A 24,274-nucleotide genomic window follows, 5' to 3' on the forward strand; every position below is an offset into this window, starting at 1 on the left:
TTGTGGTTACTGTGGAATGACCTGGAATAAAATTTAACTGATGTTGTCACGTTATTTCTTTTGAATCACAATTTTAATCATCTGTTTCTTTTTTTGGTGACTATATTATAAATAGTATGGATATATAATAAATGGAATTTATATAATGATTTAAGTTTTGTGGCACTCTGCAATACATTATCTCACTTGATATTCACAATGGTCCTGATAGGGAAGTATTAACATTATTATCATTTTTGTAAAACTTATGGGAAAGTTAAGTATCAAATGAATAAGGCAACTTACTTATAGTCAACTATCTATTATGTGGGAATTGGGATTAGAACTCATGTTCTCTTGTATTAAGCTCAATGACATCTACTCAAACAGCCAGAAAGTTATGTTTTAAAGCCTACCACCATATTGTATACATGTATTAGGGATCTGACTGTCTCTGAAAAAAATGATCTTTTGTTTTCACACCCATGAATGCCATTTAAGTAAAAAAGGATTCCTGTCCTTAGTGGGAGAAGCTTCTCTCCCAGGTCAAAGTTTTTGCCTTTTAATTAAAGGACAAGTCTTCAGATTCCGAGTTTAAGACTTTAAAAATAATGAGACAGTAAAGTGTCATGGAAAAAAGCTTTGGCCTTGGAGACTGAGGCTAGGGAGTACAGGTTTTCATGTTCCCTTTCCTAACTGCAGGGTTGTTTACAAGTAGCTATTTTGTCTAAAACGTAATTTCATTGACTGTAAAAATGGGAAAACTAGATTATGCGTTCCCTACTTTTAAGATATTATCATGACAAAAACCAATAAACACACAGCAAATTGTTATATCAATGTAAATTTCAATGTTTGAAAATAGAAATAAGGAATAATTTTAATACTGTAAAAATAGAAAATCCAAGTCATTTCTTTGCCACAATTTCTCTTCTTCTCCACAACACATCACTGAGGAAGAGAAAACATTGGAAGATTTTCCCTGTAAATCTTAAAATGTATTAATAGTCTAATAAGGAAGAGTGGAGGTACAGAACTCCAGAATAAAGAACATCAAAATAAAGCTCAATATGGTACATAGAGCCTTTTTGGCCTTGTACAAATCATTTTCCCCATCTGGACTGACTTGCTATTCTCGTAAATAATAAAGTTGATCTAAATAATTGTTGTTATTTCTGTCCAGTTCAAAAAGTAATAATGAATTGCCAGGAAAAAAAGTCTGGAAAATAGTGGTTAGTAGAAACAACAGAATTTCAGTGAAAGGACTTCTTTGACATTGCAAGATTTTGTTCTGACCTGAGGACTTGATCGCAATGATTATGACAGTCTATACAAAGGACATTCAGTAGATACTGCCAAGTTCAGAAGATAATGCGTTGAATTAAGGAAACTGATTTGAATTGGAGAATATACACAAAGCATTAACTATGAAATAGAAAAAAAAATTATGTACTTATGCTTTGACATGATGGACCTTCAAAAATTCAGAAGGTCTCTTTCTTCCAGGTGACCTAATAAAAATGCCAGCAGATTGTCTCCGTCTTACCTTGTGGAAAGGAGCAGTAGTGTGACTTGGAATATTGATGATTTTATCAGAAACAGATAATTCTGTGAAAAGGGAAAAATTCTGACCCTGAAGCAAATGCATTCAAAGAGAATTCAGAGTTCTAAAATGTTCCACTTTTCATACTGCAGGATCATTGTGTTATTTATGTGAGAAATTGTGAATGCAAGAATAGAAATGAAGCAGAACCTGCCTGCAAGGTAATAGCAGTAGTTGATTTCTGGGATTTTTATCTACAAAATTCTTTCCCCCAACTTATTTTCCTTAATCTTCATTCTTTGGATGAGTATTGATGTCTTGGGATCAACTCTTCTCCATGAGACTCTTCTTGATTTTTTTTAATTTTATAGCACTCTCCTTCATCTCTGTAAATTTCCTTGTAATTGCATCATTTATATTTTGCATTTTAGTGACTGTAGGCATGTTTTGTTTTGATGTGTTTTCCCAGAAATCAACTACTGTTGATTGCCTTACAGGCAAGTTCTGTTTCATTTCCATTCTTGTGTTCATAAGCTCTCACATAGGAAGCACAGCAATCCTACCGTGTAAGTACCATAATTTACCCATTTTAAAAATGATAAAATTGAGAAGGCAGTGTTTAAGTGGTTTGCCCTTGCTAACATACATAATAAGATTCTGATATTGTATTTGAATTCAGAACACCCTCATTCCAGATTTACTGCCTATTCACCATGTCTTTAAAAACCATCTTTAAAGGGAATTCTAGTCTAATTATTTTTCAATTACTTCTACGTCAGAAGAACAGAAGAAGTGAGAGGAATACAGCTTACTCTTCATTGATACTATAGGGTCATTTCTCATTTGTTTTCAGTAATGTTTCCTTTTTGAGTCTCATTATCTCATTCTATCTCCCTTTACAACTTCACCACATTCTTGTTTCTGTTACCGCCAAACAACTTCCATAGTTCTTTAACAATTGCTTCACAAATGGTATTTGTAAAGTTCTCTACAAATCTTATAGTATAATCTAGATACATATACATATATGAAAAATGTATGTGTAAACAGATGTTTATCATCTTCCTGATCATCATTAATATCATTGTTGTTACAAGATATAAGAAGGTTTCAATGGTGGAACGGCTAGATGGCACAGGGGATAGAGCATTGACCCTGAATTCAGGAAGACCTGAGTTCCAATTCATCATTAGAGAATTAATAATTATTTAACTGTGTGATCTTGGGCAAGTCATTTAACTACAATGCCTTGAAAAAATGAAAAGAAAAAATGTTTCATTTGATGAAGTGTAAGTGTAAAAAGTGCTTTAATTAAATATTGGAAATTTTAAAATCCTAATGAAAATCTGAAATTCAAGGAAACTTTAGAAAATTTTTGTGTCTATGTGTATAAAAGAGTAGGAAGTGTTAGACACAATGGAATGAACTGTAATGAAGTATTGGATATAGAACACCAGACTTCCAGTCAAGACCTGATGGATGTAAATCCTTTCTGAGGTCCTATTAGTTGAATAATCAAATAAAATGAGTCACTTAACCCTGTTTCTGCATCAGCTTCATCATATATAAATTAGAGATTTACAGTAATGAGCTTTGAAAATCTTAAAGTGCTGTACAAATGGTGTTGCTATTAATTATCATTATTTTTGACCAAGTAATCTGTGAATCAAAAAGGAAAGTTCTTGGGGAGAAGCAAAGGAGATTAAATTTGTGAAACCACATAGCTATTTGTGGATGGGAAGATATAAATATATATATATATACATATATATATATATATATATATGTATATATATATATATATGGCTATGTAGGACTCATTAAGAGTTTGAGTACTCAGTGCCATCTTCATCCATCTTATCTCCCTAATTGGTTAGTGAAGTCGCAAAGTTGATGACACAGGGTACCACAAATGAAAAAAAAAAAAGAGATAGTTTCCAGTCGGTGGATCTTTTGAAAGTAGCTTTAGGAGATAACAAGAGATGAATCACAAAATGAAGGAACTCTTTCCCTTCTTCATAATAATATTCATAATAATAGCAGGGAGCCTGATATTCACATAAAATCAATGAGACCATTAGTATTTATTAAATGCCCACCATATGGAAGATTAAGTAGTGCAGCAAATAAAGTGATGGAACAGTGGTCAGGAAAACTTATGGTTCTGAGTTCAAATCTGGAACTCAGACACTTACTACCTGTGTTACCCTCAAAAAGTCACTTAATTTTGTTTGCCTCAGTTCCTCATCTGCAAAATGAGCTGAAGAAAGAAATGGAAAGCTACTCCAGTATCTTTGTCAAGAAAACCACAAATGTGGCCATAAAGAGTTTGATACAACTGAAATCACTGAATAGCAACAAATGTTAATGGTTTTGCACTACTTATGTAATAGTTCAACTCTTTTTGATAACACCAGAACATAGAATCAGGAATCTAAATGTATGACTTAATATAAAAATGAGAAAAGTGGTTAGTTTGAATAGGCCGTAGAATCCTCTTTCCCATAGATCTTCAAAGACTCAGTTAAAAAATATTAGTAGTCATGTTAGAGAGTGATTTTTGTTCACCTTCAGATTTTTCTTTTTACTAAGATACTTTCAAACTTCCTAGTCAATCACTTATCAGTTTATAAATGAATGATTACAGTATTGATGAGATTAACCATAATCTTTCTGTTACTGAAACATGATATGATTATTTTCACTAAGTTATAGTTTTTAGGTTTTTATAATATGACACAAACTAATTGAAATAGATTCTAGTTTAAAGGAGAATAACTTTTATTCCTCCTAAACTGCCTGAAAGGATGAAAAAAATTTAGAAGGGATAATAACATGGTTTCCTCTAAATAATTGTAAGAATCAGATGTATCTATGGGGAACAACTTCAAAATGAAGAAATGTGAAAAAACTCATAATTACACTAAAAATATGTTCTACTTTTTGAAGAATGAAAACATACAATTTAAAAGTCTTCTGATACGCATCAATATGGTAAAAAATGAAAAATTAAATTCAGTGCTAGTGAGAATGTGAAATGTTCATATATAATCAATGCTATCAAAAATTATACTTTTGTATAATTATTTTGGCAAAAGATAGAGCAACTTATAATAAAAATTTGACATCCAAGTTAAGTCAACATTTATTTAGAATGTGCTCTAATGACATGCATTGAGTAAAATAAATCCATTTTGATGAATATACCATGGAATATTTTTAAATCATTCAAAATCCAAATCATTTTATCATTATAATAACTTTGTAATATAAATAAAATAACACCAAGAAAACATGTCCATTTCCCTCTGTTTCTGTACCTGCCTATAACTCATCAATTTTTACATCAATGTAGTAACAAAATCTAAGCATATAGTAAAATACAACTTTCTTACTCATTCAATGAAATATTTCTCTCTATAAATATAGATGTATAATATATAAAAGCATAAACATGTATAGAAATGGAAAAGAAATGGATGCTATCATTAAATATTTAGTTTCAAATATACATTTTTCTATTATGCCTAATAGTGATAGATTTTCTATAGACATTTATAGATTTAAAATAACATTGTTATAAAATTCCAAAATCAATTCACATACGTGTCTATAAAAATACATTATCAATACACATTTATATATTGCTTTATTGTATATTTTTTTGGTTAAGAGAATAATAAAGGAATTTTCATTATGAGATTTTAAAAAATGCTGAAGTACCTTTTCAGAAATAATTAGCTGATTTTTTTTCATGTTTTACCTTCCTACCCTAACTGCCTATCTCTTATTCCATAAGCATAGAATTCCTCATTCAATCTCTATACATATTCATCAACTATTGTGAATGTATCCTTATTTAAGATACAGAACAAATAGAGACATAATACAACAGAAATTAGCAAGAATTATTGCAAAATAATTAATATAATTTCATTAGGTTGATTTAAGATAGTTAAGTAAAAACTATAATCATGCAATCAACAATTATTGAATAACTTTCATAGGGTGTGGAACAAATACAAAGAGAAATGCAAAATGCCCATAGTCATTCAAAGTCCAAGACAGAAAATATTTAAATTAATAGAAATATATAGATATGTGCAAATATAATAGACAGTGATGACTGGCACTAACTTTTTAGAGAATTGAGAGTACTTCATTTATAAAGGTAAATTTAAGCTGTGACTTGAAAGAAATTAAGAATTCTAAATGGAAAGAGAGTTTTAAATTTGAAGTACAATCAATGGAAATGTAGGGAGACAAGAGATGCATTGTAGGTCATAGAGATGGAAATTTTTAAATACTATCAATCAAAACACAAGAAAACAGAATCCATGAATTTGACTGAGCCAAATCAATTTGGTCTTAGTTGTTTTATTGCTGCAATGACATCCCTGTTCCTCAGACTGTATATTAGAGGATTAAAGAGTGGGGTCACAATAGTATAAAACAGGGAAAGTACTTTGTCTACTCCTGGTGAGTGGCTAGACTTAGGTCTCAAATACACAATAATAGCAGACCCATAGAAAAGGCCCACAACTATCAGGTGAGAGGAACAAGTAGAGAAGGCTTTGCGTCTCCCCATGGCAGACGGTAGCTTCAGGATGGTCTTGATGATATTGTTGTAAGACCACAATATCAACAGTGCAGGAAAGGTAACAAAGATAATAGCACCGCAAAAAACAGATAGCTCACTCATAGAAGTATCTCCACATGCCAGTTTCAATATTGGGACAATGTCACAGAAAACATGATTGAGTTTATTAGACCCACAGAAAGACAGAGAGAATATCTGCCATGTTTGTGCTATCTGAATTGGAATTCCAATGACCCAGGCACCAGTCACCAGCTGATTGCACTTTTGGGGGTTCATGATGAGAGGATAGTAGAGCGGCTTACAGATAGCCACATAACGATCATAGGCCATCACAGTCAGGAACAAGCATTCGGTGCCTCCTAGAATAAGGAGGAAACCAAGCTGCACAGCACAAGCTATTAAAGAAATACTTTTCTTCTGTGTCCAAAGGTCTGACAACATTCTTGGCATAGTCACTGATGTGTAGCAGATTTCTAAGAAAGAAAAATTTCCAAGAAAAAAGTACATGGGGGTTTGGAGAGCAGCAGTAACTTTGGTAATGACAATGATGAGGCCATTTCCAACCAGGATACTTGTATAGATGGTTAAGAAAATTCCAAAGAGAAATCCTTGGAGACTTGGAAGATCAGAAAATCCCAGGAGAATGAATTCCATCACCATGCTGATATTTGTTTCTGCCATTTTTTCTGTATTCCAGTGTAAAACTTAATGAAATCATAGTATGTAAATCAATGCATCATTCTGTCAACTTTCCTATAAAATGAATGCTTTTATTTGGACTAGAGATAAATAATATATTCTCATTGACTTTCAGTATTCTATGATTTCAAGTTCATTTTAATTGTATTAGCCAGAGAATCACAAAACCACAAAATTTCAGAGTTGAAAGGGATGTTAGCAGTTAATTCATCCATTATATACTAGGAAAATAGTCCCCATTCCAACTCAAGTGACAAATCAATTGTCCAGCTGCTTATATTTGTGAACTTTCATTGAAGGAACTGTTTACATCCTTGACAATTATAACGTTCATTAATTTTTTTCTATATCAAATTATTAAGAAATCAATCTCTCTTTTTCTCTGTACCTCTTTGTCTCTCTCTCTCTCTCTCTCTCTCTCTCTCTCTCTCTCTCTCTGTCTGTCTGTCTCTCTTCCTCTCTCTCTTCCTATCTTGGCATTAATTCGGTTTTTTTAGGCTTTTTTGTAAGGAAAATGGGGTTAAGTGGCTTGCCCAAGGCCACACAGCTAGGTAATTATTAAGTGTTTGAAACTGGATTTGAACCCAGGTACTCCTGACTCCTTGGCTGGTGCTCTATCCACTGCACCACCTAGCTGCCCCTTGGCATTAATTCTAAAGTGTATTTTTTAACTTTGTACTCTTTGTTCCCAGTTTGTCTTTTGACTCTAATCACCTTTTAACTTTGACAATATTCTCCAAATACAAGACAACCAGTATATATCCTAATCTAATTGATGTACTGAGCATTGTCTTCTGTTTAAGTATTTAACATGGCAACATAGAGCATGAATTGAATACCTTTAAAAAACAGAAAACAGATGTTTAGATACCTTCTTATCAAAGTGAAGTGAAGAGAATTAATCACATAATAATTCTTGCAAAATACATTTTTTTTCTTAATACAGGACAAGATCTCATAGGCTTTTTATTTTTTCATCTTTTGGATTTCTACTTCAATAATTTTTAAATATTATTTCAAACAATTGCATCTTTATTTTCATTATCCTTCAAATAAGATGACAATGTTGCAATTCAAATTTTTCATATATTATTTATTATGAAATTTCATCTTATCACATTGGCATTATATCCCATTCCATCAGGTACTTTGTGAATTGTTAGTGTCAACTCCTGTGTTACTTTCCATTCATTGATTTTCAGCCTCTTCAAATGTGACAATTCTTACTTTGTTGATAAAATGTGAATAAATAGAGGCTAAAAGTCATTCCCTGGGACAAGTAAGAGTCATCTGCTACTGAAGTGACACAGCAACAATCAGTGAATTAATAACCATTTCTTAAGCATCTACAGTATGACAGACATTGTACTAGATGTTACACATATAAAGCCAATTTTAATAGTGTCTGCCTTTGAAGAGAGAGAGAACATATGCATTGTCAAAAGTCAAAGGACATATGGTTCTGCCTAGCAAAAGAGAGAATGATTTTTAAATAATCAATCTTAATTGAACTTAACTTAGATTTTATTCAATAACTGGAATAAAAGAGTGCTTATTGAAAATTTGAAAAACTAAAAAATTCGACAGCAATCTCTCCTTATTCTCTACTTTAATAGTATATCTATAGGACAATTTTAAATTGAGTCTAGGTTATCTTGTAGAATGTTATATTTTTAAAATTTAACAAGCATCTGTCATTTTTTTCAATATGACATTTCCAAGCACAAACATTTACAAAAATTCTTAAGGTTATAAATCATTGTTTGCCTTGAACAATGTCAAGATAGATCCAGTATAGCATTGGTTGAGAGAATTAGTTGTTTTAAAGATAAGATATTAGGCTTAATATGTCCTTCAATTCAGGATAAGAGATTGTTTATCCAAGGTAAGTAACATGATCAATTAATGAAAATCATTACCATTAAGACATTGGAATGTATTAGTAGAAATTAATGAAATTAAATTAATATTAAAAGAAAGTGAATTTCTATCTCACCCAGGAAAATAATCTAAGGTTGAAGAAGAAAGGGTATCTGAATAAATGACCAATAAATTTAAGAGAAATTCAAAATCCTTTCCATGGACTCTTTTTTGAAATTTGCTTTCAGCATTATCAAATAAAAAAGATGATTGAAATAATGCTTTTCTTTAATATGTTACAAATATTTGTATATGCTGTGAGCCTGCAATCAAAATGAAAATTAACAATCAAGAGAAGAATGTTCACATTAACAAGAACATTGAATTAATCAACCTTGATGCATGCAGCTCCTCTCAGCAGTAGAGATAGCTAGAATAATACTATTATATAGAATATGAACAATGCCCTCCCCCTCAAAAAAAGAAAGAAAAAGAAAACAATTACAAAAACCTTCAGAATCTTATGAACTCTATAAATTTTTTAAAGATTTTCCTTTTTATAGTTCTTTTGTTGAATTCTAATTCCTCATACCCAAAATGACTAAGCATCAAAGATGTTTAACAAGAGTATGCATGTTCAATATTAACTTTACAGTTCTCCACTGAGGGGAGGGGGTTAGGGAAGGGAGGGTGGAAGGGAATTTTATAACTTAAAAATATACATATGTATATGGATGCATGTTTAAAGACTTTCAAAACCTAAATTTGGAAAAATAAAATATCAATTTAAAAAAATGAAAATTAAACCCATACTAGTTTTACAAATTATTTCTTAACCCTGGTTCTAAATGATGTGAAAAAAAATCTAATATCTATTAAAATATGCTCTGGATTTTGAGAGGTCAGAGGTGTTTGTCATTATTGTGAAGGTCCCCCATACCCTTTACTGAAACTTGGTCCCTGAGAAGTATCTTACGATATGAAGACAGTAGGCAGATTAGCCATATAATCTATAAAAAGTTAGATATCTCAATTGAAATATGAAATTAGGGTGCTAAAATACTTCATTTTTTCAAGCTAACATGGAATGAAATTATATTCAATTCATTTTTAAAACAAACTATGAAAATAAAAATATACTATTAACTTATAGTTATATTTCCATTTAAAGTATTCCCCAAAGCTCAAAATGCAATATCTTATTAAAATCACAAGACAAACCTGGGAGGCAAATATTTTGGATGGCTTTATTTCTTCATTTCATATCTTAAAAAAGACCTTTAAGTGACAAGTCCATAGTCACACAATAAGTGTTTGTGTCACAATTGAGAGAGTCTTTACTTGATTGCAAATTCAACATTACTTTCCCTTCTACATCATATTAGTCCTTAAATGAACATTAAAATACCCACTTCAAGCTTCTAAATTCTGCAAACCGAATAGCAACTTCCTTGCAAAATGCTGATTGCATCAGTGTCAGAATGGTCACAGTACTGCAAAAAGAAAATTACGCTTTATCTTCTTTGCTCTTTGGGGATAACTTTTCTCCCAGGTCACAATTTTAATTTTTAATTCAAGAGAAAAAAAATCATGCTGACTTTAGTCCAATAAAGACTCTTAATGAAGTCATGTGATGGAGTCCTGGGATTTGAATCAGGAAACTTCAGTCCCAGTTTTGCTTAACCCTGAGTTCTTATCAAATTGGTTTTATTTTTGATGTTCTTAAGGATCATGGACTAAATTCAAGGAAATTTTAATAAATCCATCAGAACCTGTAATACAGAGTATAGAACCTTTTCTCCCTTTGTCTAAATTTGGCCCGACTCAACAGAGAACATAGACTCATAGTAAAAGATAAATTTTGGTGAATATAAATAATAACAGTTCTATTTCATTTCAATCCATGTGAATTTGATCAAACAGAAATATTTCATCCCTATTTTCTACATCTATAAAAAGAGATGATACTTTCAGAATTATTAAGGGTATTATGCAGATGATCTAGAGTCAAATGGCAAGGTGGAGGCAGGACAATCACAAATCCCCCCTCCACTAATTTTAAAATAGTGCTTCTAATGCAATTATGGACCAATTTTGCCAACTAAAGTCAGAGTTGGGCATTTTTTCAAGAGCAAGACAAATGGCAGGGGGGAGATCAATAGCAGTTTTTTATAACTTGTAGTATAGATCAATTCATATTATGTTGGTAGCAATGCTACCTGCAAACCTTGAGATAAGTTATTAAAGGAACAGCTTCAGAAGCACTTAGTACAGACCCGATAAGGGGATTGAATAACTTCTCAGAAAGATTACAAGACATCAATTTAGTCATATTGGCCACTAGACCAGGAACTGTTAGGCAACTCCATTTCTCACATTTACTTCTTGGTCACAATTCCAGGACATAGAGATGGGAAGAGGAAGGGGTCCTAAAGAGCATTAGCACATGAAGCTACAAGAGACCAGTGACCATTCTTTTACAAAGGCCAGAGAACAGATCAAAGAGCTAAAATCACACTTCTCTCCACTGCACACTTCCTTGAAAGCACAGAAAAACTTAGAGACATCCAGAACCTTCTGCAAAAATAGGAGAAAAAGGTTAAAGCTAGGGACAATGGTCCCCTACTTCATTCACATTCACAACAGGTAATGCAGAAGCCAATATTAATATCAAACTCAAATTCTAAAAATAGAAAAATGGAAAATGGAAAAATCAGCAAACCATAAAATAATGAACTTGATCATAAAATTCAATTATAGTAAAAAGAAAGATAAATACAGAAATTCAGAAGAATAGAATAACGTGAAATTAGCAATAATCTGAGAACCCCCCCAAAAAAAGAGAGCTTTGCATTAGAAAGAATTATAAAAAGAATTCCTAAAATTGAAAAAGCAGTAAAAATGTAAAAATCAACTAGGTTCATAAAAGAAAAACTAAGAAAAGAAATGAGAGTAGGTAAGTAAAATTATGAAGGGAGAATTAATAGCTTGATGAGGGGCATAAAAATTTTCAAAGAAATTATACCTTAAGAAAATAATTGATAAAATGATTAAAAAGATTCAATGACTCTCTGAAGAAAATAATTCAGAATTAGAATTAGGCAAGTGGAAACAGGAGACACTAAGGAACAGTACAAGGACAAAAAATAAAAGTAGGAAAGAAAGATGTGAACTATCTCAAAGTAAAAATGAACATAGAAATAAATGAAAGAAAAATAACATCATAATTTTGGACTACTTGAAAACCTTGATCTAAAAAAAAGATCCTTGGAGGCAACTAGGTGGCACAGAGGATAAAGGACAGCCAGGAAAAGAATAAAATATAGAAATCCCCAGACCTGTCACCAAAAGTGAAACATACAAAGGAAATCAGGAAGTAGAGAATGGGGCTAGCATGACAGAGGGAGACTTTGAACATTCACAATATCTCTGAACAGCAATGGGAAATGAAACATGACCCACCTGGCCATAATTCCATTTCCTTTTCATCTTTATCAGCATCTCCATCTTTACCATCAACATTTAATGGCTGATTCAAAATTCTCAAAACACTTTTCATACACTGTCTCACTTAATTCTCTGGAAATATATGCTATTAGTGTCTTATAGATGAGTAAGGTTGATCTTAGTAATTTTGTGAGTCAAGATTCAAACTCATGTATTCCTGAGTACAAGGACATATATTATCCATCACATTATCTAACTTCTTCATAAATTATACCCCAAAGGAACTTTCCATTTGGAGATGATGACTGTCATTGCTAAGGGACATTGTGGAATAAGGGTATTAGTCACTCTGGTCATGTTGGAACAATTTTTAGATTCAGGAACAAAAGGGGAGAGAGATAAAGCTTGGTCATACTGTATGCATGTAAAAAAAAAGAGATCCTAAAAGAAATGTGACCAACATGATAGAAAAATAATGCAGAGTGGAAGAATGTCAGGTAGGTGTGTACCATGATGGAAAAAGTCCTTTGGGCCAGAATCAAAGTAGAAAAAGTAATGGCAAATGTGTGACTTGTGCTTGTCTCCTCAAAACAGCTTACCCCTATAGCATAAACAAATGTGTGGAGCAGCTAGGTGGCACAGTAGATAGAGCACCAGCCCTGGAGTCAGGAGTACCTGAGTTCAAATCCAGCCTCAGACACTTAATAATTACCTAGCTGTGTGGCCTTAGGCAAGCCACTTAACCCCATTGCCTTGCAAAAACCTTAAAAAAAGAAAGAATAAACAAATGTGATAAGGGGGGGATGGGGATGGAGGGGAGCTTGCCAGAGGGATATTGTAGTGTTCTGAGTCTATTTCAGAATCTAATATATTGGTATTATATTAAAAAAATAATTGTCAGTATCAAAGAAATATGTAAAATATAAGGAATCAACTATAGTTTAACTGATGATAGAAGTAGATCTCAGAAGAATTCAATAAAATTTTTAAATGACAATCATGATCTCAAAACAAAAATGAAAACTTATATTTTTGTTAAAGAAAAAACATCAATATCAATAAAAAATTTATTATAAAAATTTGTATTAACTAAAAGGGGAAAAATAGAAATTCTATAGGGAAAGATAGATAGATAGATAGATAGATAGATAGATAGATAGATAGATAGATAGACAGACAGATAGATGATAGATATAATTGTATAGTAATATTTTTAGCCATGTCTGACTCTTTGTGAAATTTGTGGGAGGTTTTCTTGCAAAGATACTAGAGTATTTCACCATTTCCATCTGAAACCCATTGACAGATAAAGAAACTGAAGAAAAAAGCCTTGAGGCTTGACCAGGGCCAGATAACTAGTAAGATAACCAAAATACAGAGGAATACACAATCACACAAAGGAGTGGGTATAATTATTTTTGTATATCATTATGAGTATAATACTGGTAAGATAGTACCAGCAAGATAGCTTTCAAATTGATGATAAATATTTATATGAAGATATGTATAATATATATGACCTCAATGTGTCTCTTTCACACTTAGAAAAATACAGAAATATGTGTATAACTTGAAAATATTTTAAAAGGTAAATATAAAATCCATTTTTGATTATTGAATTGACTCATTTAAATATTTCTATAATAAATAGCATACAGTACATTTACATTTACAAAAAATGGATTATATGCTAAGACATTTAAAAAAAGCTAATACAAATTCAAAAATGTCAGAGTATTAGATGTACTGAGACATCTATGTAGGAAGTTTCCAGTGAGCAACACCCTCTAGCAATGAAACCCATCACATTCTCTGAGCTGCTTAGTTTTGGAGTTCTTAGGTGACTGAGTGTTTAAGTGACTTTCTCACAGTTGCATAATGTTGCATAATAAGCCCTTGAACCTTGTTTGGAGAGTACTTTCAGCAAAGTACAAGACCCACTCACTCTCAGTTGTTAATCAAGGTATAATAGGCTGCAATTTCTTTATAGAAAGCTTTGTTTAAAGATTATAAATAATAAAGTTTAGAAAAGAATAATGAACCAACATACCTAAATATATAGGCTGAGCCTAAAGTAACTCTTAAAGAAAAACAGATTCGAGATCTATCTCATGCCCAGGGATAATGATCAAAAATAATTTATAATAGATATTTATAGTATATAATAGTTAATATAGTTTTAATTTTCCCTCATGAATGTTTATTATACTTCAAGATGTGGTTTGAGTACTTGGTTAATTTATTGGTTGATTCAGTAAAGTCTGGGCCTTCTGGTTTCATTTAGGATATGGTGAATTTCCAACATATGTATTTCCTACATTAGATCTAATTTCTTCTTCTTGACAGCTTTGTAGATGAAACAAAACAAACAAACAACAGCATCATTATTATTGAGTATGTGGATTTGGACTGTTTGCAGCAATCTAGTCTCAGATCTATTTCCTCGCAATTCAAACCAAGATTATTTTATTTTGTGTTTATTTTTCATTCCATTTATAGTTAGTTACTCATCTAGATTTGTGATTTTTAATAACTGAAGCAGTCCCATCCTAGATTTTATTCAAATTTTGAGATTCTGTAACTCTTCCTCCATCTTTGCAAGGTCTTCTACTTACTTTCATACACTTCTGTCATTTAGATTTTTTCCTTTAGACATGAAGAGACTCCATCAGCTTATAAATAAAAGATTAAACAAGAAAAGTGCTACAATGATGTCTAGCAATATATATTTTAAATTTATGGCTCAGTCATATGGAATAAATGATAAAATATAGGATGCTTTTCAAGTAAATTTTTATTTTTTCCTAAGGTGAAACAACTTGAGCAAAGTCCCTAGTATATTATGTGGATCCTCTATGGCAAACTTAAAAGAAGATATAAAAGGAAATGGAATAGAAAGGACTGAGATTTGTATTGTTGGATGCCGCCCACATAACAATAATACAAAATAATTGATGAAATCATATATCTTTATGTATAATCTCCCATTACCTTACTCTTCTCTGAGTTGCCGATATCTTAATCTTTCTTATTCAGGCAATTGTCTCAGTTCATGTGAAAACTTTAAGATGGTACAAAGAACCTTCATAATAGAACTTCTTAACTGAGCTCAACTTGCTTTCAGATGACCTGTGGACTCATTCTGGAAATGGGAAGAAGTTTCTGGAGGATTTAAATGAAAGTTTTCAAATGTAGGTGGGAGACATGAAAAGAGTTAGTTTCCCCAGGCATTTCAGAATATGTGCAGGGTAAATAAGTTTCCATTGGTTCATTTAGTTAGTAAGTTCCTCAGTGCGGCAATGACATCTTTGTTCCTGAGGCTATAGATCAAAGGGTTAAATACTGGGGTCACAATGCTATAGAAAAGGGAAAACACTTTGTCTGTTCCTGCTGAGGAACTGGACTTAGGTCTCAAATATGTAATGATACCAGATCCATAGAATAAGCCTACAACAATGAGGTGAGAGGAACAAGTGGAGAAAGCTTTGTATCTCCCTGTGCCAGAGGGGAGCTTCAGGATGGTGACAATGATTTTGACATAAGATCCAACAATCAAGAGAAAGGGAACCATGGCAAATAACACAGCATCAGCATAGACAGAAAACTCATTCTTGGAGGTGTCCCCGCAAGCTAGTCTCAGTAATGGAGGAATGTCACAGAAAATGTGATTGAGTTTATTAGAACCACAGAAGGGCAAAGAAAAGATCTGGTATGTCAATGCTATCTGCACTGGGATCCCAGTAATCCAGGAGCCGATTAGGAGCTGAAGACACATTTTTTGGTTCATAATAACAGGATAGTATAGAGGCTTACAAATGGCCACATAACGGTCATATGCCATAGCCCCCAAGAGAAAACATTCACTATTCCCCAAAATGAGGAGAAAGCAAAGTTGGAGGCTACAGCCCAAGAAAGAAATGTTTCTTTTTTTGGTCCAAAGATTTGTCAGCATTCTGGGAAGAGTGACTGATGTATAGCAGATTTCTAAGAAGGAGAAGTTTCCAAGGAAAAAATACATAGGGGTTTGGAGACCAGCATCCACTTTGGTTATTAAAATGATGAGACCATTTCCTATCAGGATACTCATGTAGCTTACTAAGAAAATCGCAAATAGAAATTCTCGAAGGTTGGGAAGGTCAGAAAATCCCAGGAGAATAAATTCCAACATGCTAGTCAGATTTCCTTCTGCCATTTTTCTTCTTGTGTCTTCTAATTTTGCAAATATTGACGTCAGGATGCTCACAACATTCTGAGCATTAGAATTTTTCTCTGTGAAATGAAGTTACTTTTATAATTTTAATATTTCAAAGTTACTATCATTTCCCCATATATTATACTTAAAAGTACTGGTTCTATTGCTTTAAAATGTCTGAATCTCATGCCTGGAACATTCTCCCTACTCACTTCTACCTACCTTCTGCCTTCAGGTCCTAATTCAAATCCCATTTTTGGAATAGAATTATCTGTGTGCCTTTGCTAGCAGAATCTCTTACGTTGCTTCCTAATTCCCGCCCCCCCATATCTTGAATTTGCAAAATTGTTTTTCTATCATCAGAATATAATACATTACACATAATACATGAGATTATGATCTCTAGAAGGAAGAAATCATCTTAATTGTTTATTTTTATTTGCTTTTTCTCCTGAATGTTTAGCAGAGATCCTTGAATATATAGAACATTTAATGAATACTTACTGACTAATTCTGAATTTGCCAGCTCTAATTCTAGAAACTTTGGATTAACAAGAGTATCCAGAAATGATCAGCCAATACTCATTAACTCATTTAAAATATTTCATATAAGAGTATAACTTATATGTATATATGCCTATGTGTATACAGAAACACCTGTTATATATTTCTGTCTATGAAGGAAATATATAAATATGTAAAAATATATGCAAGAGGATATACTATAATTTATATGGGTATATAGGCAGATATGTCATTATGATGAATCTCCTAACTAATGTTGATATTATAAAGTTAAACAATGCTCAGTTCCTCCTCTCCCAATTTCTTTTTGCTCTATTGCCCACTTCCAAGTGTTTTCACCAGTATTCTCTTTTCAATATAATCTTCAACCTTCATTAGATGTTCATTGTCACCTTCCTTATTGTATCTTTACTGACTACCCTAAATGCCAGAAATATTTTTCTTGAATTGCAACAACACATTGAACATATCATATTTCTGTCTTTCTCTTTATCTGTCTGTCTTTGTCTCTTTCTGTCTCTCTATCCCTCCATCTTTGTCTCAGTCTCTGTCTCGCTGTCTCTCTCTCTCTGTCTGTTTGTCTCTCTCTCTCTCTCTCTCTCTCTCTCACACACACACACACATACACACACACACACACACAAACATGCTCAGTGACTGCAGAATGTACCAAATTAATTTAAATCAGTTTTATAGTAAATATTATTCTATAAATTTCAAAGATTTTCCACACTTTGTTTTAAAATTATTTGCACAAGCACTTTTGGTATAGATAAGAATATTATTATTTCCATTTTTGTAGATTTATACATAAGGTCACATAAAGATTCAGTGACTTCATTTAGGTCACAGTAAATATATCATTTTCAGCCCAAAATTAGAGAACTGTTATACAATGCTGTTTGTTCTGCTTCAAAATAAAAACAAAAGCATCAGTCATATCAATCCCTAAATAATTGTGAATATCACTTAAAATTATTGAATACATGTTCTATGATATGTATAATAATTAAATGCAAAGCAAAATTATTATGTTTATTACTGTTCAGAAGTATGATTTCATTTGTTAATGGAACTATTGATGAAGAAACTTCTCATTTCAATGTAGATGAATATGTCTTGTGAGGATGAATGACTTACTGTGTATAACATAGTGTGGATATCTAAAATGACCCATGAACCCAGATATTTCTGACTTTCAGGTTATTTTTCATTTTTTTTTAAAAAAACACCATAAGAATTCTTCTGGTCTATCAAATATCAAATCAAATTATATCCATTGTAAAGTTTTTTTTTTCTTTTTTAAACTGTAGGTCTGTTTCCTCATCTATAAAATTAGAATTTATAATTGAAGATATTTGATGATAAATTCCAATGTTAAATTATTTAAACTAGACTCCATATTTGGAACTTTATACTTAGAAGTTAATGATGCTAGAAATTTTTCTTCAACCTCACTGTGACTATAATAATCAGAACAAAAAGGTGTTATATGATTTTAAGGATTTGGGGGGATAGTGATGGTGGTGGTTAGAAGTCTAATGTCAATGTGGTCTTAGGATTTGAATCATATGAAGTATCTATGTTTTATATAATGTGAAGAGTAGAAGTGTCAAAAACTTAAAACTTAAGTTCAATGATATCAATGGTACACAGTCTATATAAATTTGCATAAATTACTTCCCAATGAGGGAGTGTTAAAATGTTGTTACAGGACATAGGACCTGATAAGGATTCCTGCCATACTTCATTTAACTTTCCATTCTAAGGTAGCACTAACATTTTCATGACTTCTTTTGGGTTATTCTCATTTTCTTTAAAAATTTCAGAATCTACCTTGAATTCATTCAGTCAATTTTTAACTTTCCCACGGGATGAAAAGTTTTAGACAAATTCTTTTCAGTAATCTAGATGTAGGATGTGGAATTCTCAGTTTAGAAATCTGATTTTTAAAAAATTTTTAGAGATTTTATGGTTACTATGGCATCATGCTATTTCTTTTAATGATAACTTTGTCCTTACTTAAATAGAAATTAATCAAAACATTGAAAATATGGAAAAGTATAAGAGTCTTAGTATTCTCTACCTGGAAGGTTTTATATTAACTTCACCTTGAGCTTGCTCAGCAAAGAAAAATTGTATTTTTTTAATTTCAATTTAAAGAACAGTAAAAGTAAATTTAAAAAAAAATTTAAACAATGCATGTGCTTTTCATTTCTCATCTCTTAGCCTTGTTAAGTTTTTGTCATGATGATCCATTGAATCTTAGTAAGGAATATTTCAACAGCTTCTTTGTTGGCATTAACAAATAACCTGATGTTAGTTCCTATTTCATCAGAACTTGTTTGGTTTCAAAGATTTAAATCCTAAACCTATTACTGCCCTCTGAGACCAGAATTTTTTTTTGCTTTGGCATTTCCTTCAATGATTTTTTAAAAATAATATCACCATTCACTATACTAAATCTAAATCTCTAAATAAGAACATAAAATCATCACGGTAGCTTAGCAATAACTTAGTTCCTATTCCCCCTCAAATCAGAAAATCTGAATGCAAGATATTACCATAGCAATACTTACCTTTCTGAGATGGGAGAAAATAATATTCATCTGTTTCTTTCTTTGGTGAATATATTTAAAATAGTATAGATATATAATATTTGGAATTTATAAAATTGTTTAAGTTTTGTGCTGCTCTGCAAAACATTATCTCTCTTGATATTTCAGTGGTCCTGATAGGGAGGTATTAACATTATTCTCCTTTTTGTAAAACTGAGGGGAAAGTTAAGTATCAGATGAATAAGATAACTTACTTATAGTCAACCATCTATTATGTGAGAATCAGTATTAGAACTCATGTTCTTTTGTATTAAGCTCAATGACCTCTACTCGTACAGCCACCAAGTTATGTTTTAAAGCCTACCACCATGTCTGCTGCACGTATTAGGGATCTGACTATCTTTGGAAAAAATGGTCTTTTATATTCACACCCATGACTGTATTTTAGGTAGAAGAGATTCCTGTCCCTGTTCAGTGGGAGAAGGTTCTCTCCCAGGTCAAAGTTTTTGCCTTTTAATTAGAGGCCAAGTCTTCAGAATCCAAGTTTGAGGCTCTAAAACTAATGAGACAGTAAAATGTAATGGAAAAAGCTTTGGCCTTGGAGACTGAGGCTAGGGAGTACAAGTTTTCCTTTTCCCTTTCCTAACTGCAGGGTTGTTTACAAGTAACTACTTTCTCTAAAACATAGTTTCATTGGTTATAAAATGGGAAAGCTAATATTTGAACTCCCTACTTTACAAAATTATGATGACAAAAAAGCAATAAACAGATAACAAAGTGTTATATCAATGTAAATTTCAATGTCTCAAAACAGAAATAAGGAATAATTTTATTATTTTAAAAATAGAAAACCCAAATAATTTCTTTATGACAATTACTCTTCTCCATAACATGTCAATGAGGAAGACAAAACTTGGTAAAATTTTCTCTCTAAATTTTATAATTTATTAATAGCCTAATAAGGATGAATGGAGGTACAGAACTCCAGAATAAAGATCAATATAGTCCTTAGAGTCTTTTGGGTGTAAGCAAATCATTTTCCCCTTCTGAACTGATTTGCTATTCTCTTAAATAAAAAAGTTGTTCTAAATAATTGTTGTTATTCTTTCCAGGTAAAAAAGTAATAGTGAATTGCCAGAAGGAAAAAAAAAAAAACTTGGAAAATAGGAGTTAGTAGAAACAAGAGAAGAATTTCAATGAAAGAGTTTCTGTGTCATTGCAAGATTTTATTCTTACTTGAGGGCTTGATCTCAATGGTTATGACAGTCTATACAAAGGATACTCAGATGGGCAGCTAGGTAGCTCAGTGGATAGAGAACCTGCCATGGAGTCAGGAGTACCTGAGTTCAAATGTAGCCTCAGACACTTAACAATTACTTAGCTGTGTGACCTTGGGAAAAATCACTTAACTCCATCGCTTCGCAAAAAACCTAGGAAAAAAAAAGATACAGATATTGCCAAGCTCAATAGATATGAGTTGAATTAAAGGAAATTTATGTGAATTGGAGAACATGCCTAAAGTATTAACTCTGAAATAGGGGAAAAAGTGTATGTATTTTTGCTTTGACATGATGAACCTTCAAAGGTCTTTCTTCCAGGTGACCTAAGTAACAATGCCAGAAGATTTTTCTCTGTCTTACTTTGTGGAAAGGAGTAATAGTGTGAGTTGGAATATTGATGATTGTACCAGAGGCAATAATTCTGTGAAATGGGAAAAAAATCTGACCCTAAAGCAAATGCATTCAAAGAGAATTCAGAGGTCTGAAATGTTCCATTTATTACATTATAGGATTATTGTGCTATTTATGTGAGAAATTGTGAATACAAGAATGGAAATGAAACAGAACTTGCCTGCAAGGTAATAACGGTAGTTGAGTTCTGATTTCTGCGATTTTTTATCTTCAAAATTCTTTCCTCCACTTAATTCCTTAATCCTCATTCTTTGGATGAGTATTAACTTCTTGGAACCAACTCTTCTCCATCAGACTCTTACTGATTTTTTTTAATTTTATATCACTCTCCTTCATCCCTAAAAATTTCCTTGTAATTGCATCATTTATGTTTTACATTTTAGTGACTGTAGGTAGGTTTTGTTTTGATGTGTTTTCCCAGAAATCAACTACTGTTGATTACATTGCAGTCAAGTTCTATTTCATTTCCATTCTTGTATTCATAACCTCTCACATAGGTAGTACAGCAATCCTACCATGTAAGTACCATAATTTACCCATTTTAAAAATGACAAAACTGAGAAGGCAGTGATTAAGTGATTTGTCCTGGGTAACAGAAATAATAAGATTCTGATATTGTATTTGAATTCAGACCATCCTCATTCCAGATTCATTGTCTTATTCACCACATCTCTAAAAACTACCTTTAAAGGGAATTCTAGCCTGTCATTTCTTTTTCAATTACTTCTAAGTCAGAAGACCAGAGGAGGTGACTCATACTATAGGATCATTGATACTATAGATCATCTCTCACTCATTAGTCCTCAGTAAGGTTTCCTTTTTGAGTCTCATTATTTCATTCTATCTCCCTCTACAATTTCACTACATTCTTGTTTCTGCCACCACCAACCAACTTCCATTGTGTTTCAACAATTGCTTCACAAATTGTGTCTTTAAAAGTTTTCTGCAAATCTTACAGTATAATCTATATAGATAAACATATATGTCATATTTATGTGTAAACAGATATTTATCATCTTCCTGATCATCATTACTGTGATTGTTGTTACATAATATAAAAAGGATTCAATGGTGGGGCAACTAGATGGCACAGTGGATAGAGCACTGGCTCTGTTGTCAGGAGGACCTTAGTTCAAATCTGTCCTTAGAGAATTAATAATTACTTAACTGTGTGACATTGGTCAAGTCAATTAACCCCATTCCCTTGCATAAAATAAAAGAAAAAAATGTAAATATTAGGAATTTTAAAATCATATTGAAAAGCCAAAATTCAAGGAAACTTTTGATGATATTTATGCCTATGTGTATAGAAAAGTGGGAAGAATTAGACATATAATGGAATGAAGAGCAATAGAGTATTGGAGATAGAACACCAGACTTGGAATCAAGACCTGATGGATGTAAATCCTTTCTGAGGTCCTATTAGTTGAATAATCAAAGTAAATGAGTCACTTAACCCTGTTTCTGCATCAGCTTCATCATATGTACAGTAATGAGCTCTGAAAATCTTAAACTGTGATACAAATGTCATTGTTATTAAATATTATTTTTGACTAGGTAATCTATGAATCAAATAGAAAATTTTGGGGGGTGAAGAAAAGAGATTAAATGTGGGAAACCACATAGCTATTTGTGGATGGGAAGATACATGTGGCTATGTAGGACCCATTAAGAGTTTGAGTACTCAGTGCCATTTTCAACCATCTTACCTCCCTAATTGGTTAGTGAAGTAGCAAAGTTGATGATACAGGGTACCACAAATGAAAAAAGAGAGATAGTTTCCAGTTGGTGGATCTTTTCAAAGTGACTTTTGGAGATAACAAGAGATGAATCACAAAATGAAGGAAAGCTCTTTCCCTTCTTCATAATAATAGCAGGGTGCCTGATATTCACATAAAATCAATGAGACCATAAGTATTTATTAAATGCCTACTATGTGGAAGGCTAAGTAGTATAGCAAATAGAGTGATGGAACTGTAGTCAAGAAAATTCATCTTCCTGAGTTCATATCTAGTCTCAGACAATTACTACCTGTGTTACCTTAAGAAAGTCACTTAATTTTGTTTGCCTCAGTCCTTCATCTGAAAGATGATCTGAAGACAGAAATAGAAAACTACTCCCAATATCTTTGTCAAGAAAACACCAAATAGGGGCCGCTAGGTGGCACAGTGGATAAAGCACCGGCCCTGGAGTCAGGAGTACCTGGGTTCAAATCTGGTCTCAGACACTTAATAATTAGCTGTGTGGCCTTGGGCAAGCCACTTAACTCCATTTGCCTTGCAAAAACCTTAAAAAAAAAGGAAAAGAAAACACCCAATGTGGTCTTGAAGAGTTGGATACAACTGAAATGACTGAACAGCAACAAATGTTGCTGTTTTCACTACTTCTGTAAGAGTTGAATGGGGGGGGGGGGCAAGAGCCTAGATGGCAGCGTGAGGGCAGCAATCCAGACAACTCTGACCCCCCCAAACCCCACCAAAACAAAGGATGGCTAGCCAAAATTTAGAGGGGCAGAACCCACAGAAAGACTGAGCGGTACATTTTCCCAGTCCAAGATAACTCAGAAGTTCTGTGGGAAAGGCGTGCTTCACCTGGACCCCGGGGTTGGGGAAAAAGCCATGGTGCAGCCCAGCCCAGAGATCACCCACAACAGCCTGAAGAGGCAGTGAGAGAATTCTGCTGCACCTGGGTGAGCATGGAGTGAGGAGCACCGGCCACAGAACCTGCAGTGAGAATTGGGAGAAAGCAGCCCGCACCTCCAGAGAAGGTAAGGGAAGTCTGCAGAGATTTCTCTGCTCTCCCAGGGGTAGGACTCTGCTGTTTGCCTACACTTAGATGCAGGTTGCAGTTTGGGCTTCCATGCTAAGATAGCTGGATCCCACCTTATAGCCCCAGGGCAGAGGGCAGAGCCATGGTCACCTACATATCAAAGCATGGGCTAGAGAGCTTTAAGACTTTGGGGGAATAAAGGTCCCAGTGGGGTTACCCCCCAAAAAACAACCCCAAAGCCTTGGAAGTGCTGCAAATTAGTCTTAGATTGAGGAAATGAGTAAACAACAGAAAAAGAAGGATTTGTCCATAGAGAATTACTTTAGTCCCGTCGAAGATTAAAACACTTGCTCAGATGATGACAAAATCAAAGGTTCCATATCCAAATGCTCCAAGAGAAATAGAAAATGG

The 24,274-nt window shown here is 32.8% G+C and overlaps 2 protein-coding genes across 3 annotated transcripts; both read right to left on the bottom strand.

The window, feature by feature from the left end:
- Positions 1-5,879: 5,879 nt before the first annotated feature.
- LOC141519613 (olfactory receptor 10AG1-like) lies at positions 5,880-6,809 on the bottom strand. The gene has a single exon (XM_074231805.1). The coding sequence runs from the start codon at positions 6,801-6,803 to the stop codon at positions 5,880-5,882; it is 924 nt and encodes a 307-aa protein (XP_074087906.1). The 5' UTR covers positions 6,804-6,809.
- An 8,587-nt stretch (positions 6,810-15,396) lies between these two features.
- LOC141516908 (olfactory receptor 10AG1-like) lies at positions 15,397-16,695 on the bottom strand. Of its 2 annotated transcripts, XM_074227864.1 has the most exons (2): positions 16,667-16,695; positions 15,397-16,330 (listed from the first exon to the last, which is right to left on the bottom strand). In XM_074227864.1, the coding sequence occupies exons 1-2, from the start codon at positions 16,693-16,695 to the stop codon at positions 15,397-15,399; spliced, it is 963 nt and encodes a 320-aa protein (XP_074083965.1). The 2 variants fall into 2 exon arrangements, with proteins under 2 accessions (XP_074083965.1, XP_074083966.1); XM_074227865.1 differs by lacking the exon at positions 16,667-16,695 and having other exon boundaries at positions 15,397-16,335.
- Positions 16,696-24,274: the final 7,579 nt, after the last annotated feature.

This window comes from Macrotis lagotis, chromosome 3 (genome assembly GCF_037893015.1).
Source record: "Macrotis lagotis isolate mMagLag1 chromosome 3, bilby.v1.9.chrom.fasta, whole genome shotgun sequence".
Lineage (NCBI taxonomy): Eukaryota > Metazoa > Chordata > Mammalia > Peramelemorphia > Peramelidae > Macrotis > Macrotis lagotis.

Bases quoted from the DNA above. Each gene is read 5' to 3' on its own strand.
- LOC141519613 (XM_074231805.1), bottom strand. From the start codon at position 6,803: ATGGCAGAAACAAATATCAGCATGGTGATGGAATTCATTCTCCTGGGA.
- LOC141516908 (XM_074227864.1), bottom strand. From the start codon at position 16,695: ATGTATTATATTCTGATGATAGAAAAACA. The intron at 16,331-16,666 runs ATTTTGCAAATT...ATTAGAAGACAC, and splicing joins ATTCTGATGATAGAAAAACA to AAGAAGAAAAATGGCAGAAG.